At 41.4% G+C, this 16,519-nt stretch overlaps 3 protein-coding genes across 3 annotated transcripts; 2 read left to right on the top strand and 1 right to left on the bottom strand.

Annotated features, from left to right (window-relative positions):
* The first annotated feature begins 1,602 nt into the window (after positions 1–1,602).
* Positions 1,603–3,820, top strand: LOC141017399 (interleukin-12 subunit alpha). The gene is made up of 7 exons (XM_073492104.1): positions 1,603–1,621; positions 1,723–1,874; positions 1,971–2,057; positions 2,202–2,243; positions 2,710–2,829; positions 3,167–3,211; positions 3,689–3,820. The coding sequence occupies exons 1-7, from the start codon at positions 1,603–1,605 to the stop codon at positions 3,818–3,820; spliced, it is 597 nt and encodes a 198-aa protein (XP_073348205.1).
* Positions 3,821–6,116: 2,296 nt separating this feature from the next.
* Positions 6,117–9,682, top strand: LOC141016979 (zona pellucida sperm-binding protein 3-like). The gene is made up of 8 exons (XM_073491593.1): positions 6,117–6,551; positions 6,679–6,794; positions 7,307–7,410; positions 7,532–7,709; positions 7,807–7,924; positions 8,053–8,138; positions 8,296–8,537; positions 9,348–9,682. The coding sequence occupies exons 1-8, from the start codon at positions 6,123–6,125 to the stop codon at positions 9,443–9,445; spliced, it is 1,371 nt and encodes a 456-aa protein (XP_073347694.1). The 5' UTR covers positions 6,117–6,122; the 3' UTR covers positions 9,446–9,682.
* A 3,212-nt stretch (positions 9,683–12,894) lies between these two features.
* arl14 (ADP-ribosylation factor-like 14) lies at positions 12,895–13,622 on the bottom strand. The gene has a single exon (XM_073492162.1). It carries the CDS (start codon positions 13,578–13,580, stop codon positions 12,978–12,980), a length of 603 nt encoding a protein of 200 aa, XP_073348263.1. The 5' UTR covers positions 13,581–13,622; the 3' UTR covers positions 12,895–12,977.
* Positions 13,623–16,519: the final 2,897 nt, after the last annotated feature.

The raw sequence follows: 16,519 nt of genomic DNA on the forward strand, positions 1-16,519 counted from the left end.
ATGTTAAAAGAGACTTTATTAAAAGGATGAAGAACTGAAGCCTCATCGTCTGGCTGTGTTTAAGTGTTTTCACTCTCAACTTCTTAAGAATGTCATTCATCACAAAGATTTCTTTTTCTAATGTACGCTTCACTGAAAAATGTTCTGTATAATTACTGTTAAAAAAAGAAGAAAAACTCCAGTAATAAATGTTTCAAATGTGTGAATGTTGGTTTTCATCAGAGTTAATTTGCATTTCATATCCCAGCTAACTCTTTCGTGCGCTGGTGTTACTGAATGATTCATTAAAAAAAAACACAAGCGCACCTCGGGAAAGTGTGCCCGCTCTCATTCACATATTCGGAGTGGCACAAGAAGGCACAGTCGAGTTTTTTCGCACATTCACACTTGTGTCGACACTTACGTCAGTGCGTTTTGTGGATTTCCACAAGCGAGAGGGGAACAACTCTGAGCGTGCGGAACGAAAATAACACTCAGTAACACGAACAAGTTGATCCAAATGAACTGCTGTCAGATTCTTCTTCTTATTCATATTCTTACTGTTATTACAAGAAAGTTACTGAGCCAGATAAAAATTCCCACCTCGTTATCTGGAAAATATTTAAGAAATTACATTCATGACATTAATGTTAAATAAACTTGTAAAAGCAGAACAATAAATACATCTTTACCAACTTTATAATAACCCATTTATGGTTAATTAAACTTTAGTTAATACTTATTTCATTGTTAACAAAAAATGAAATGCTTTAAAAAAACATTTGTTAAGCAACTGATGTTTATAACACTTTGTAAATGGCCAAGTCAAGGTACAAGAGAAATTTAAATGTCAGTTTTTACAACACCAGGGTTTCAAAAACAAAACCAGGTTCAAGTCCTTTTATGCTACATTCATGATTAAATGGATTGTGGAGGATGCAAATGCCATTGTAGTAATTGATGTTTATAAACCTTTACAACTATTTAATAAATGGTTTATAAAGCATTTCATTGATTGTCAACAGTAAAAAAAAACTATTAACTAAAGTTCAATCAAATAAATGTATATATTCTATTAATAATTGTTATTATAAAGTGTTGCCGAAGCCAAATCTTTATACATACGTTGATACCATACCCTGTAACATTAAACAAACAATATTTTAAATTATTTTTCCTAAATATTTACTGTTAATTAAAAGCCAATTAAAAGAGATTTTTTTTCTTCTATAAGACTGTAGTCAATTTATATGTTTTTCTCTGTTTGGCACTTTAATAAAATGAAATGTTTTTTGTGTGTGTGTTAAAAAACACACTGGATGTGGCAGGTGTTTAAATTAGCACATAACATCATGCTTTCACTACTCCTCTTTGTAAATGTCAACAATGAACAGAAAGCAGCGTGAAGATGCATTACTCATCAGTGTTTATGTTAATTCCAGTTTCACCTTATGGGGGGAAAAATTACACATCCTTGACTTTGCACTTTCATTTTACAGTTAAGTGTCAACATGCTGCTGTAGTGACAGGGAAATCCCTGTGTCGGGAAGGGTATAAAACACTCAAGGATGTCTGAGCTCAGTCAGTCACACCAAAGAACCTGAATCAACAGTCTTATCCAAGATGCCTCTCGTCAAGCTCTGTGAGTATAATCCACTCTGACTGAACTGTGCTGTCTCTGCGCAACACAGTTGAACCTGAAGATTTATAACGGCGATTGTGTTTTTCTCTTCTTTTCGTCAGACTTCTCTCCTGCGCTGCTGCTGCTGGTGCTCAGCTGTCCTCTGTGGCAGGTCAGCCAGTCTTTGCCAGTGATGAATAAAGGACCAATGACAGACTCCTGTGTTTCATCCGCCAGAACACTTCTACTGAACATCACCTCAACACTCGCACAGGTAGGGCCTGCAAAAACTCAACTCAATATCTACACTGTCGTCTGTAAAATCTGTAATTAAGTTTTAGTTTATGAAACTCTCTTTCTGTGTCCTTAGAACAACTTGTTCAGTGGAATCGACTGCACGAAGCAGAGCGTGGAGCTGAACATGGATACAAACACGGCGTCTGTGTGTGCACCAAAGGTAAATGATGAAAGTCAAAAAATACTGCACTGAAAAAGTTGCAATATCATGACTATTTATTACGATTTAATGTCCAGATACATTGATTTTGTTCTGTCGTAGTTGTGCCTCTGTGTAACTTAAAACTGTGTTTGTGCCCAACAGGAATCGACATGCTCGGGAACCGTGAAGTCAGAATTCAATCAGGTATGTACGTACCTGTGTACGATAAAAACACCCTTTATTATGGCATTATTTGTCTACTTTTATGCTTCTTGTAAGAGCTTATGAAAGTCAAATTATTTGGCTTTAAAATGTTCACATTATTAGATACACCTGTAGAATCTACTCTAATTTAAGTCTACTTTAATTGTGGCTATAATGTTTAGTTTTTTTAAAATACACTGTCATTTAGATGTTAATTTAATTATGATGTCACAAGGACCAAAAAATAGGTTAACCTCTCTTTATGATGGAGTCCAGTATAACACTAACTTTGACCTCAATAATGAACATTTAATGAGATTTTTTTAAACAAAAACTGAACATCATGAGACAGGGCTAATGTATTGGTCCGCATTAAATTGTACGGGTTAACTTAGAAAGGGGCCACTGAGTGTACACTATATATATATGCTGTCTTTACAATCGTCTTTGCTGTTTCTCCTTCCAGGAGTCATGTCTGACAAACATGGGTGAGGATCTGCGTCACTACTACAAATTTCTTGCTGCTCAGCCGGATCCACACGGTGTGCTCGCTCAGTCGGTTCTGTTAAGCCTCAAAGAGCTCATGGTAATTCATTTTACACAGTTTTATTCATCTTCACTGCTGTTTAATACGATTTGCACCAATGCTATTACCATTAACACTGGCTGTCTCTTGAGAGGCCAAATGACCTACTATAAGATCTTCTGTCTGTTTTAGATGTGATGGGCTTATATATGTAAAATATGGGTTTGAGGGGATAAAGAGGGAGGTTTCTGCTCATACAGTTTTACTTTTTTACTATACTTTAGACCTGAAATCAACTTTTAGATCAACAGCCACATCTTGTGCAACATTGAAATGTTTATAAAAGACAGTGTTTAAGTGTGAAATATGTGACAAATGAATCTTTTTCTCTCAACAGAACTGCTTCGCATGGTCTCTGCCAACAGACATGGCCTCAGCGGTGGTAAGAGATCTTTTAATGTCATAACCATGATTTAAGACACAATTGTTTACTCAGGAATATTCAATTTCCAACTTGTAAATACAAGAAAATGTTGCTTAGGGTAACCCAACCAACTTTACCACCTAATCTGGTGTGTAAACATGTCTTGGGGAGTACTACTAAGAAAAGAAAAAAAGAAGAAGAAGAAGTAGTATAAAGCCTTTTGTGGCTCAAGAGGAAGCTGTATGCAATCTGATAAATTGTGTCTGGTGATGTCATTCAGTGACTAAGTCGCATTGTGGGTAGTCAGTCAGAGTAACATCACTGGATGCAATTTAAGAGAGCTTTGGAGCCACAACAGGCTTTAAACTACTTTTTTTCCCCACATATGCAGTCGTGCTCCCCAAGACCTGTAAACACACTTTTTTTTTAGAAAATCAGTCATACTCTAATTGTAATACATCATTCATAATTCCTCTGTGTTTTTTTGTTTTTTAGGCTGCTGCAGGTCGTCCAAGCTCCTTCGAAGAAAGGCTGACCCTCTGCAAAGTGCTGAAGGGCTTCCAGGTCCGCACCATCACAATCAACAGAGCCATCAGCTACATGAACTCCGGTGAACACACTAAATGAATCACTGAGCGCCAACAGTTCTTTCAGAAAGCTATTTAAAACCACTTTACATCAAATTAAGATAAACTACAGTAACTGTTGATGTTACGTTCAAATCACTAGTCTAACACTCTTTTTAAGGGTACATATTTTATTACTTTCATGTAACTTATATTGACATCAAAATGATGTGTTTAAGTACTTTTTTAGTCTATTTACAGACTGTGCTTTTTATTTATTAACAATATTTGTTTTATTCTAGACTATTTATTCAGACTATTTATTGTTAAATTATTCCCTTGTTTGTAAGAATCAACAAATAAATATTTATTACTGCATAAATCCTGCTGACTTATCATTCATTTATTCACTGTTGTTCACTGTGACACTTCACAGTCACAGCTAGTGCAGGCTGATCAAATTCGGTCACTGGATTTTCCCTCTATCACTTATAAGTGATTACTGCTGTTGGTTAATCTATTGCAACCACAACAATACAATGTATGTGATTTAAAATTCACAAGAAAAACTCCAAGGCACTGTCTTTTGATCTAATACAACTGTCACGCCATTTTATAGTGGTATTCCACCAATACATGAGAACCTGGGAAATATGTGTGATTTACAGGAAAAAATCAACTGTCCTGAAATCCTAAACGTGTGATTTCTTCGCCACACTATTAACCAGACTGTATTTTCCTGTGACCAGCAGAGCCGCGTGGGAATATGCAGGATGCACCAAAGTGTTTGTTCACACCTCTTTTGGAAAGTCCAGTGTTAATTGTCAACTCACTATCAGTTGACCATGATAATGTCGGTAAAAAGTATTTTGACATTAAGAGGGATGTGAAAGTCAGTCCAAAAGATATTCAGTGTTTGGTTTAACAAATTAATATTTGAGCTTGAGTCACAACGAGGTCGTGGTTGGGGGTTGGGGTCAATAGAAATACAGCAGATAGTTGAGCATCCGTCTGTTGAACATTAACAGGAGAGTGTTTTTTCTACTCAGCTGAAGACTGTGTTATGTTTTCATGAACCCACCAACTGAACTGCTTCGCGGTAATTCGTCAATCAGTGCTGGTCACTTTGTTTTGGTAATTATTTGTGGAAAGTGCAAGTAAACCATGTTGGTTCTAGACACCTTTCTGAAAGTGAAATGTAGCGTCTGTGTTCAGTGGAAATGGCACAGCTTGTGGCCGCTGAGGTTGAGAGAGATCTGTGACGTTCTTGCCACAGAAAAACGTGTGTGAAAATTTACTGAAGAAGTGAATCTGAGTCAGACACAGACAGACAGACACACAGAGCAGGTTACCTGAACACATCTACGACGTCTGTGAAGCATGTACATGCCATCTCTGTGCTCAAGCCTCTTATGACTGCTGCTGCTGCTTCTTGGTCACAAAGCCCTACACACAAGCAGAAAAATGTGTTAAAATAATAATTCAGTACTTTGTACAAATATATTGATAGGAAACAGAATTGAGACAACTGAGGAAAACCATTGTACGACAGCATCCTGCAATTTTTAACAGTATAACACAAAGGTAGCATAACATGAACATTGAGATGTAACTGATGTATTATCAAAGCACTAACCCTACCTAAAATAGAATTTCCACAATAGGGATTAATACTCATTAATCCTTCTTGTTAAAATTATGTTTAACTTTATTAACAAAGACACTTAATGACAGGTAATGTTGGATTTGCATCTTTCCTACAAAGAGCCAAGTGTCCCTTAAAGGGTAGCTCAGGTCCATATTCAGTTATGGAGAAGATAAATACTTCAGAGTTTGTATTATTACCTCATTAGTACTGCAAGTATTAAAATTCTGACTTTGAATTTCTTCTCTAAAACTACACAGTGCCCCTTTAAATGGCACTTTGTTTAGTCTTTAGCCAAATGATTCAGTTGATGCTAAAATGGCAATATTTACAGGATGTAGCTCAGGACAAACCTCAAAACAAAAACAGACATGTCATTTCAAAACACTATGAAGTGAAATTACTTAATTTAATTTTGGTTATATTCATTCAAATCATTCAAACATGAAGTCATTTTTACAGTTGTGGTGCCACCCAGTGGGACTCTTAGCTAACAGCACAGTTAGCTTAGCATACTATCAAAAAGCCTACATATGAAGTTGATACCTGAAGTTATTAATCAATTACATGGCCTGAAAATGTTCAACACTTCCACGTTGACACGTTTCGAGTCATTATGAACAGACATTGTTATTAAATCGAGTTATAATCAGTCAAACCTGCGCCCAGGTGCGTTTGAGGACTTAAAAATCACCACATCACTCACAGCTGCGGTGAGATGTTCACAGGCTGTAGGATACACCGCCACTCCCTCCCGACCCGAGAGATGAAGCCAAGAATGGACCTTCAAACAACCTCTTTTTGGTGGATTATCGTCCTTATCTCGGTTTCCACACTCACAGAAAGCAGATTAACAAAGCCCCACACCCCACACAGGACTCGTGGTGACATCCAGCCTCAGTTATCCGCCGCTGAACGGCAGCAAAGCGCGCCACCTGCCCGACCCGTGGTGGTCCGCTGCCACCCGGACTCGATGGAGGTCGTGGCGCAGGCGGACATGTTTGATAGCGGCCTTCAGGTGGACGGTAGACACCTGCGGCTGGGCTCGGACTCTGTGAGCGAGGGGAGTGCATGTGGAGCAGTCCAGTCAGCAGAGGAGGAGTTCACCATCCGGGCCCACCTGAACGACTGTGGCACCAAACTCTTTGTAAGGATTATATTGTTTTTTTTTAAGGAACATTATGTAACTTTTTTTGTCGGGCTCTCCGTGACTGTGTTTAGGATTCAAACTTTTGTCTTCGGTCATTCTGAAAGACTACCGTTGTTCATTTCAGTCGACAAAAGACAAGATTATCTACTCTAATGTTCTGGTCTACTCACCTGAGCCGTCACCTGAGGGTTTGCTCCGACTGGATGGAGCATTCATTCCAGTTGAATGTCACTATGAAAAGTAAGTCCTGGACATTTTGAGGAAGCAGTTTGTGTTGAAACCAGTTTCTTGGATTTATTCTCTTGCACTCATCCTTCTTTGGCAATTATATAATTAGAACCGCAACGAGCAAAAAAGAGCAAGTGAAGTACGATTCCTAAATTGTAGTGTACAATGCTTGAGTAAATGTATTTAGTTACATTCCACCGTGGCTGAAAATTAGTGAATTTAACAGGTTACATCCTGAATCGTTAAAGAAAAAGATAACAACAAAAGTAAGCAAAGCAAGACGTGATAATCAAAGGAAAGTTGAGACTTAATGAAGTATTCTGATTATTTTTTAAGGAAATGGTTAATATTCTCAGAGTCCAGCATCTTAAATGTGAATATTCTTGTTTCTTTACTCCTCTATGACACTAAACTGACTGACTTTGAAACAATGATTGACATTTTTCACTATTTTCTGACAGCCCTGTGTGCAGTGCTAAGAATATACCCTGTACTATTGCACTAACAGGCGCTCTTATTTCCAGGAGGTACGCCCTGGATGGCATTACCCTGAATCCCACCTGGGTTGATAATGTCTCCATGGCCTCCGCAGAGGATCACATAGATTTCAATCTGCTACTCATGGACGGTATTAAAAGGATTGACAGAGAATCTCTTTTTCTATTATCTTGTTTCTTCAAAAATAGTAATTTAGATTCCTGATTATTTCTGGAAAGATTTGATTTCATCTTTTACTCTCACTTCCACAGATGATTGGCAGCACCAGAGGGGCTCTTATTCTTACTTCCTGGGTGACCCAGTTCATTTTGAAGTTTCTGTCGTCACCGGTCACCACACGCCCCTGCGAGTCTATGTTGACCACTGTGTTGCCACGGCAACCCCCGATGCAGAGGCTACATTAAGATACGACTTTATTGAGCATAACGGGTGAGCCCCACAGCCAAGTTCTGAGACGGCAGCAAGGTTTTTACAGTTCAATGATTTTTTTTTTCCCCCTAACATTTGTCCTCTGCTGCCCTCACAGTTGCCTCGTTGATGCCTACCTGACAGACTCCCGCTCCCATTTCCTACCAAGACTTGCAGAGCACAAGCTGAGGTTTCAGCTCGATGCCTTCAGGTTCTACCAAGAGCCCAGCAATCAGGTTAATGCAGTTTCCTGTCCTAGTTTTGGTTATTGTCCAAAGTGCATGCCATTAGTTACATGATTCTCTTCAATATACTGTACACAAGACCTGATGGAGGAGTTTGATCACATGTCTCTCTCCCACAGGTCTACATAACCTGTTATGTGAAGGCTGTTCCAGCCGTGGTAACCGTCAGCTCTCAGAACAGGGCTTGCTCTTTAATGGAGAACAGGTATTCTACTAATGATGCAGCAATTGTATAATCAGCACGATCAGTGTCAGAGTATTGTCAGAAAATATGGAGTAAAGTTATTTTAACGTCATCTAAAAATGTAAGTAAAATGCTGTGACGTGCCATGATGATCTCACTAATTTGCTTCCTCATCCAGATGGAGGTCGGTTGATGGGAACGACCAGGCATGTGGAAGCTGTGATATATCCAATCGGGTTGAGGAGCCTCCGTCCGCAGAACCCCCTAAAACTACCGTCGGCACAGAAGCACGGCAGCCCACGATGCAACAGGAGAGTTTAATTCAGAGCAGACCAGCCAGTTTTGTCCGTGTTCGTCCAGACAAACGTCCGCAATCTTCTGCTGGACTCATGAAGAAGAGAGGAGCAGAGGACAAAGCAGGCGAGTGCAACATTTACTGAATTCTTACATTTCTTCTTTTTAAATGTGCATTCAAACTAACTTTATGGGCATATCTTACATTTTAGCAAGTTTAAAGATGCAGTTTGTTTTTGTTTTTAGGAAGGAGGCTTGGTAACAGTAATTAAAGTAGCAGAGGACTTTTGCATTAAGCTGGGCTGTCAATGCAGTAATACACAAATACAGTGTTTTTGAAATTGGTGCCACATGACCAGAAAAAGAAGAGGAAGTGCTGTGTTATTCCCTTGTGCTCTAAAGTAAGAAAACCTACAACAACCACAATGCACTGCACCGTACTAGATCAATAAACACCCCCACTGATGGGTGAGATACTGCGAGTTGGGCGGTGCTTGGTTTTGGCTCATCGTCTGTGTTGAAACAGGAAACGGTGAGGCGGCCAGCTGGTAACGATCAATATCATATTACATATTCTGTCTATTTCTCTGTGAGGAGAGAAAATGGACAGAAAACAGGATTGTGGTTCATAATTGATCAGAACTCTCTGATCTCTCTTTCAATCAATCCAGCTATACTCTTTGTGTCCATGGATGAGTACAATACTAACTTGAAACAACAGCCCTTAAATCCTCCAGATGATGTGTTTTTGCCTGCTGGAGAGAAGTTTACCATTGTTCAGTAGCATACAGTATGTAGTGACACAAAGCTGGTTGAAAATCAGCAAAGATCCCATTTAACAACTGGCTCACTTACAGTTTATTTGTATACTTTAGTGCAGTTGTAAGAAATCCTTCCACAGTTTTGAATGAGCGCCCGTGTGATTTTGTTTTACAGAGCGAACTATCCAGCTGGGACCCATTACCGTCCAGCCATCCAGCAAAACCGACACTCACAACAGCATCCAAAACAGCACTTTCACAGAGAACACCTGAGACTCAGGATCACAGTGGAGACTCATGAGGATGGACAAAAAAACAAACAGATTTCATTGCTGCCATGTCCAAAACAAACAACCGACAACCCCTGTGAGTGCAGAGGTTAATCTCGTCATCTGAAATACCATCTTCCTGTCGACTTTACTCCCTCAACCCCCTGAAAACATTTCAATTTACTTTATTACACTCATATTTTCCCATCTTTTTTATTTTCCAATAAATATTTTACATCAACATGCCTTCGTTCGTTGTTGTTGTCGCACCTACCCCACACACACAACACACGAGCGTTACAATTGCCTCAATTATTTGAAATCTGATCTTTACGAAAATCCAGCGTCCGGTGTTTCCGTTCCTAGAACTCCATGTCTTTGGCAAACAATTTAATTAGCATCTGGTTTTTAAGCACTCAAAGTCATTACGCCCGAGCATGAGAAGCGGATGACTAGAGGATGTCATCGTGTGTTTGTGTGTTTTAACACAAATACACAAACAATGCATCCTTTTGGACATCCACTGCGAAGATTCATCCGACATGATACCGGCTATTTTGAACTGTGGAGGAGAGCAGATGCACTATTAGGGAGCACTTCCCTCCATTACTACCCACAACCTACTTACCCTGTAGTCACATTATTGATTAATCATTGTGAGGGTATATGATGTAATATAAAATGTTGGCTTTGCCTGGCACATAGTCAATTAGACATATAATGGCTTATTTCCTTACCACTCTGTCATAAGTTGTATTGAAATAATTTCATGAAAAAGAGTCTTTTCTGGTTTCATTGAGACTTTCCTTGTTGACGGCGCTCTGCACTCCCAGCATCATAATCAGCCTAAATGGACGTCGAGCAAACCATCTGCACTTTTTAAAAGCAAAGCCCTGGCTTGACCCCTTAATGTACACCAGTATTAATATTGCAAATGGAAAATTCTTTGCGCTCTTGCCAGCGAGAACATTTGAGTTTCCCAGGATTTAGTTGTGTCAGCACCTCGGACAGCGCCCCTCATTGTTTCCTCCTCCTCTGTCCACGGTCGTGGAGCATCAACTGTCCCCTCTTCCACCTCCACCATTCATCTTATCTCGGTGCTTCAGACACGACTGGTCGATGTCCTGGGCGCCTGTTTACTTTCATGTGAAATGAATAAACCATTTTGTTTGTAAGACTGTGTTTACGATTCAATAAACCCGCTAAGTGCACAATAAATCAGGGGCAAACTGAAGCACACTTAGGATTAGTGACAAGCCTTCATCAGTCTGCTGTCAAAGCCCCTGCTGCGTGTTGACTCTTCTGTCAACTCATTCTTGTGTGTTGATCGCTTGTTTCTCTTCTTTTCTGTCAGTATTTCTTCTTTAGATGTCGTCCTCTGGGTTTGCACCAGGCCAGTTTCTTGCAATATGCAGTCTATGCAGTTGCACTGGTCCCCTGAAGCAACGAGAGGCCCCCAAGCAGTGTACTGTAGAGATGATGGCACAAATAATTTTTTTAGGAAGGAGAGATATTTTTTTTAAAATTTTAAGTCGGCTATTTTTGCAATCCTTAACAAATGTACTTCAATAAGTTTTCAGGAGTTTCTTGATGTAGGGGAGCACCAAGGTTTCCCATTTATTATCACTTTCTATAGGTTTGGTTTGCAGGGGTCAACCCGAAATGCCGGACTTGAATTTGAGATGAACAAAAAACGTGTTAAAAGTCCTACTGCTGTATTACAACGTTGCTCATAATGTTGGTATTTGGAGATTTTCTGTGGTGGTACACGGTGTAAAAACTTTAAAAATCACTGCCTTCGAAGGTTTTGAATGCCTCACTATAGTTTCACAAAAGAGGGGCCTCCAAAAAACTTCTGGCACAGGCCCCCCAAAAAGCTAGAAACGGCCCTGGTGCGCGCTGTTGTTGATGATGCCTCTGCGTCAGCGTTTCAGCCAACGCGTCTCCATCCGAGCAGTCTCCCTTCGGCACCCTCTTGTTTATTCACCGGATCATCTCCTTTTTGATCACAACAGCGATGTTTTTCCACAAATGCCAGGCGCTGACGCTCTTCGCAGCGTGCTTTCTCGTTCGCACTCTGGTTTCTTCCATCCGCAGATGTGGACCGGACATCTGCCGGGACGAGCAGGTCTGCTGCGCGCAGGGCAACGACACCACCGCCGTCACCTGTTGCAAGCAGTTCGTGGACAAGACTTACTACCACATCGCAATGGTGACCCGGAAACTTTCCGGGGTGCTCATCATGCTGCTTCTGTTCGCGGTGGGATACTTTGTGCAGCGGGTGTTGTGCTCCAGGTCCAGGCAGCTCACACCGCCGCACGACGGACACCCGTCTGTTACCACATCGCAAGAGCCGCTGGTGGAGAGCTGCACGCCGAACTGCTCGGTGGAGCCGGGTCCTTCTGCTCAGCTGCCCTCGTATGAGGAGTGCAAACGTCTACCGACATATGAGGAAACTGTGCGGGAAGGGAGCAGAGGACGGCCGGAGTCCAACATCGGACAGACTACATGACAAGGACGTTAGTTGGATGAAATGGGCTCTGAGGGATTCGACATTTGAGATTGTATTTTATATCACTATAATGGACGTTTCAGAAATACAAAAAAACTCAAAGGACGTTGTCTGGTACCTGAACTGTGTGTCTTTGACCTATACTGAGGATCTTATCGCTCATTGCTTCATTTGTTCCAAGGATAAGTATCAGCCAGTCTTAACGTCATGTGTGGCCACATTTTCGATCGAGGTATTCAGCTTCATTTGCTCATGTTAATACATCATCCATAGCTGTGCTTAATAAATCAGGAATTAACCATTTGCAACAAGAACTTTTGGGGTTGCCAAGTCGTGAAAAGAAACCCTTCAGCTGGTGTTTATAATCCCCCAGCAACACTTGCTTTGGCTTTTTGACTCTTTATTTAATCATGACTTGAAAACCAGTTCATTAAAGCTGCTATTTGTAAGAAAAGTGATTTGAAAAAAAAAATGTATTCGTCAAGTACTGACGTTTTGGGGTGGCGACCTACAACCACAATGCGTCAGTATTTGACGAATTGGGAATGAGTCTCAAAAATCAACTTTTCTCACAAATACGACCTTTAACTTATCAACATGTACCACTACAGACTGGATGATGATTGTGAGAAACACTGACTTAACTCACAACACATATATGCACTTATAGCCTCCTTATCTCGCTGATACTGACGCTGTATCAGGGAGATGCCAGGAGTTAAATGTTAATGATGGCCGTGGCTGTTTGACATAATCAAATTCTGTTAATAATTGAAAGAAGATATCATTTCTAGGAGTTGATTTGGTTTAATGGCAGTAATCGACTCCATGGTATCTTGTGTTTCCTGTTGCATCCATAATATCATAAGAACTAGATTAATCAGTGCTGTGGATCCATCTGCTGTGTGTGCGCATAGAAGAAATTAACTTAATCCAAAATGTCTGATCTCTTTAAATATGATTTATTGTTAAAGCAGTTTAGATTTAGAAACAACTCAGAATTCACATTTCATATAAATAAAACTCAGTGTCTGCTACTCGCTTTCATGTGGTGCACTCTGTCCTTGATGCTGTCTTTCACTGTCGCGGGGTCTGCTGGGAGTTTGACCATTTGGACCACCCGTCTGAAGGCCTCCTCGACTCCGACTCCCGTCGACGCCGAGCAAGGCTGCACGAACCAGTCCCGACCCGCAGCCCTCCTCAGGTTGAATCTGTCCTTGAGCTCCGTGACAGTCAGAGCTCCGTTCACGTCCTGCTTGTTGGCCAGGATGATGAGCGGTCTGCCCCGCAGGTGCTCGCTCCTCAGCGTGTTCTCCAGCTCCCTGCGCGCCTCGTCCAGACGCCCCGTGTCCGAGCTGTCCACGACGAACACGACCGCCGCTGCGTCCTGGTGGAAACCCCTCCAGTGCTCCCGCATCTTCTTCTGGCCGCCGACGTCCCACATGGTCACGTAGATGTTCTTGCCGTTCTTTCTCGCCTCGAGCATTTCCACGTTGAAGCCGATGGTGGGCACGGTGGTCACGCACATGTTGTGCTTCAGCTTGTAGAGGAGGGTCGATTTCCCTGCGTTGTCCAGGCCCAGGAGGAGGACGTGGGCCTCTGGTAGTTTGGATCCCTTCAGCCCCATGGCGACATGGAGAGGGAGACGGTCAACACAAGTGGGAAAGGCACATCTTCCTCTTACAGTACTCTTTTGAGTCAGGTGTTTGCTTAGTGTGTGGCCTGGAGTTTAATAGATGAGCCATTAGGTCCATGCAGACTGTAACTCAGGGGCCACTGATAAGGCCACACACCAGGGGGCAAAGTTTGTGCCAACCAGAGGTGATCCCTTGTTTATTTACCCTCTGTAATTAGAGATATGTAAAGGTTTTATTGCATTTTATGCAATGGCAATGTGCTAATCTTGCCTTTCATGGGTTATAAAAGGTTATCGAAATGATTTTACTGGCTTTTTTCCCCATTGTATACACAAACAAACACTGGAACTATGCACACAAGTCTGTAAACTCAACGCTCTTAGATCCAAAGACTCCAGACTGCTGAACTCCAAGAACAATTCTGCTTTTTTCACTTAAATAGAATTTCTAAATCACATTTTTGCAAGACTCCAAACAGCCTCACCAATTGGTCCCACTCACTTCTCACTTGTTCAAACTCAATTGGCAAAACTCTTCGATCACATGTCAGAGTAGGCCTATAATTCCCCTTTCCCACTGATCAAAAACACCTCAACCTGCTAAGATCAGTGTGCAGTGGGAATGTGTACACTCGGCATTTACACCCGGGTCAGTAAACCCTGCATATTTTTGAAAACATAATAAGAATGAAGGTAAAAATTAGTCATTTGCTTTATTATAATGGAACCTGGAGCCTTGGATGTATTATTGCACACACAAGATAAACAATCATTGGTCTTAAAATGCTTTTAATTCTAATCACATATTTAATAATGGATCACACTTGTTCCACAACACAATCAAGAATTCACCTGCCAAAGAAAGAAATGCAGTTTCTTGCAGAACAAGAGTTAATACAGAAAATAATATGTTTTAAGCCTTTAAGTTCATTTCAACATACATTTCCAACAGTCCACACAGTCCACACAGTGAAATGTGAAGTGTCAAGTTAATGTTTCCCTCAGACGCACCACAACTTTCCTCAAACCTCAAACTGAGCCGAACCCTTCAGACGTTCAGTAGGCTACATAGAAAAGTGGGTTAACCCTAACCCACATTTAAATTATTATAAATACAAAAGATACATTAAATTTTAAGACATTTGTTTGTGCTGTGGTGTTACAAACATTGAATAAATTAATTCTAAAAAAAGAACACTGTCAAATAAAAAGGAAGGAAAAATCAATGAAGGCTGGTCAGCCATCGGAAAGATGCAGTTTTCACCTTGACACAGTGGCCATAGTGCGATGTGTTGACAAACCACACTCGTTTCTTTAAATAGCAGCGGTATGCAAGCCAACTTAACCCAAGCTCCCTTCTTTCATTCGATCTACTCCACATTATTCTGAAGAAAACAGACGTGATACCTCAAAACCAGGTTGAAAACAAGAAGATAACAGCACGTTTCCAAAGAAAACACATTATCTCAGTGCGCAGTGACGCACGGCTCTCTTCATCTCCTGTCATCATCTTCCTCTCATGCAGTCTGACACTGAATTATTAATGTCTCTTAAAGACTAAATGAATGAATTTCAGTGATCAGTCCAGCCATCGCTTCCATGTCGCTGAGATGATTTAAATCCACCTTGCTTCCACGCCTTGTAGTGTGGATGCGCCATGGAGACGTACCAAACTCCAACCAGTGGCATCCTGCTGCTCGGAAGACACCAAAGCTTTAAGGACACACGTAATGCATCCAGTCACGTCGTGCGCGACTTAATTCCATCGATGAATTCGTTTGCATTTCATCTGAAGATTTCAATTTCTGCATCAGGATCTGCTCCATTTCTCTCCCGGCTTCACCCACACGCCTCCGGTTGGGTTATCCATCACGTACACCAGCCCCTCGGAGTCACGGCGGCTTTGGGGCCAAGAATGCTGTGCTGACTTCTCCAGTGACCGGGTGGAAGAGTGAAGACAGGCCGGCTGACTGGACACTCTCTTCTGAATGCGCACAACGGAGGCTGGAGTGGAACATGCGTCCGTTTTCTGACACATTTCCATTGAGCCAACGCGCTGGAAGATCACCCGCGCCTCCATGGTGGATTTGGAGCCCTGCTGTCCCATAATGTGGCTTTCACAATTCAAAATACTTTAAAGGATCCGAAGGAAAAACAAAACACAACCGTTAGATTCTTGGTTGTTTCTGTGTTGTTGGCGCAATGACAAGTTTATCCCTCTGCTGCCTGCGCGCACTCGTCTCACTTATAAAGTGCCAAAACCAGTTTAAAATGGGGCAAAGAGTTCCCGCAAACCCGAAGTGTGACGCAGTCGAGTACGTGCGCGTTATAGTTATAGAAGCCTGAATGTTGTAACACGGGTCTTGGCATTTGGATCAGATCTATTCTGAGTCCCTCCACCTGGCGCAACCCGTCACTTAACTTGGCACCATCGAGCGCTTCCGAGCTGTCCGCGCCCCCTCCTGAAGGCTGCAGCCGAGACGACAGCGCAGAGTTATGACACGGAGTACACAGACCGTCTGAGACATCCCAGAAACTTCACAGACGTCACAACCTCACTCTGATCTCATCGACTCATTTTCTTGTGTGATTATTGTTCGCTAAATGATTTACAACAAACAGGTTCATGAGAAGTGATTCAAATTCCTGGAGATGACATAAAGGCATAAGAAGGGCAGAACATTCGTCATTGCTTACTCATTGCCTCTGCATCTGTTCTTGTTGCGCCCTTGAGCAAGGCACTCCAAACTCAGCTGCTTCAGGGAGCCAGAAGCAATGTGTGAATGTGTGAAGGCGCTCAAATTAATGGAGAATCAGTGGTGGAAAATAGATTTACACTGAGGAAAACAAAGATCTCAGAACAAAGTACAGAAAATATCATATTTTATGGAAGCCCATAGTGGACTTTATTAAAATGATAATGTAAACAT

Source organism: Pagrus major, chromosome 21 (assembly GCF_040436345.1).
Source record: "Pagrus major chromosome 21, Pma_NU_1.0".
NCBI classification, from domain to species: Eukaryota; Metazoa; Chordata; class Actinopteri; order Spariformes; family Sparidae; genus Pagrus; species Pagrus major.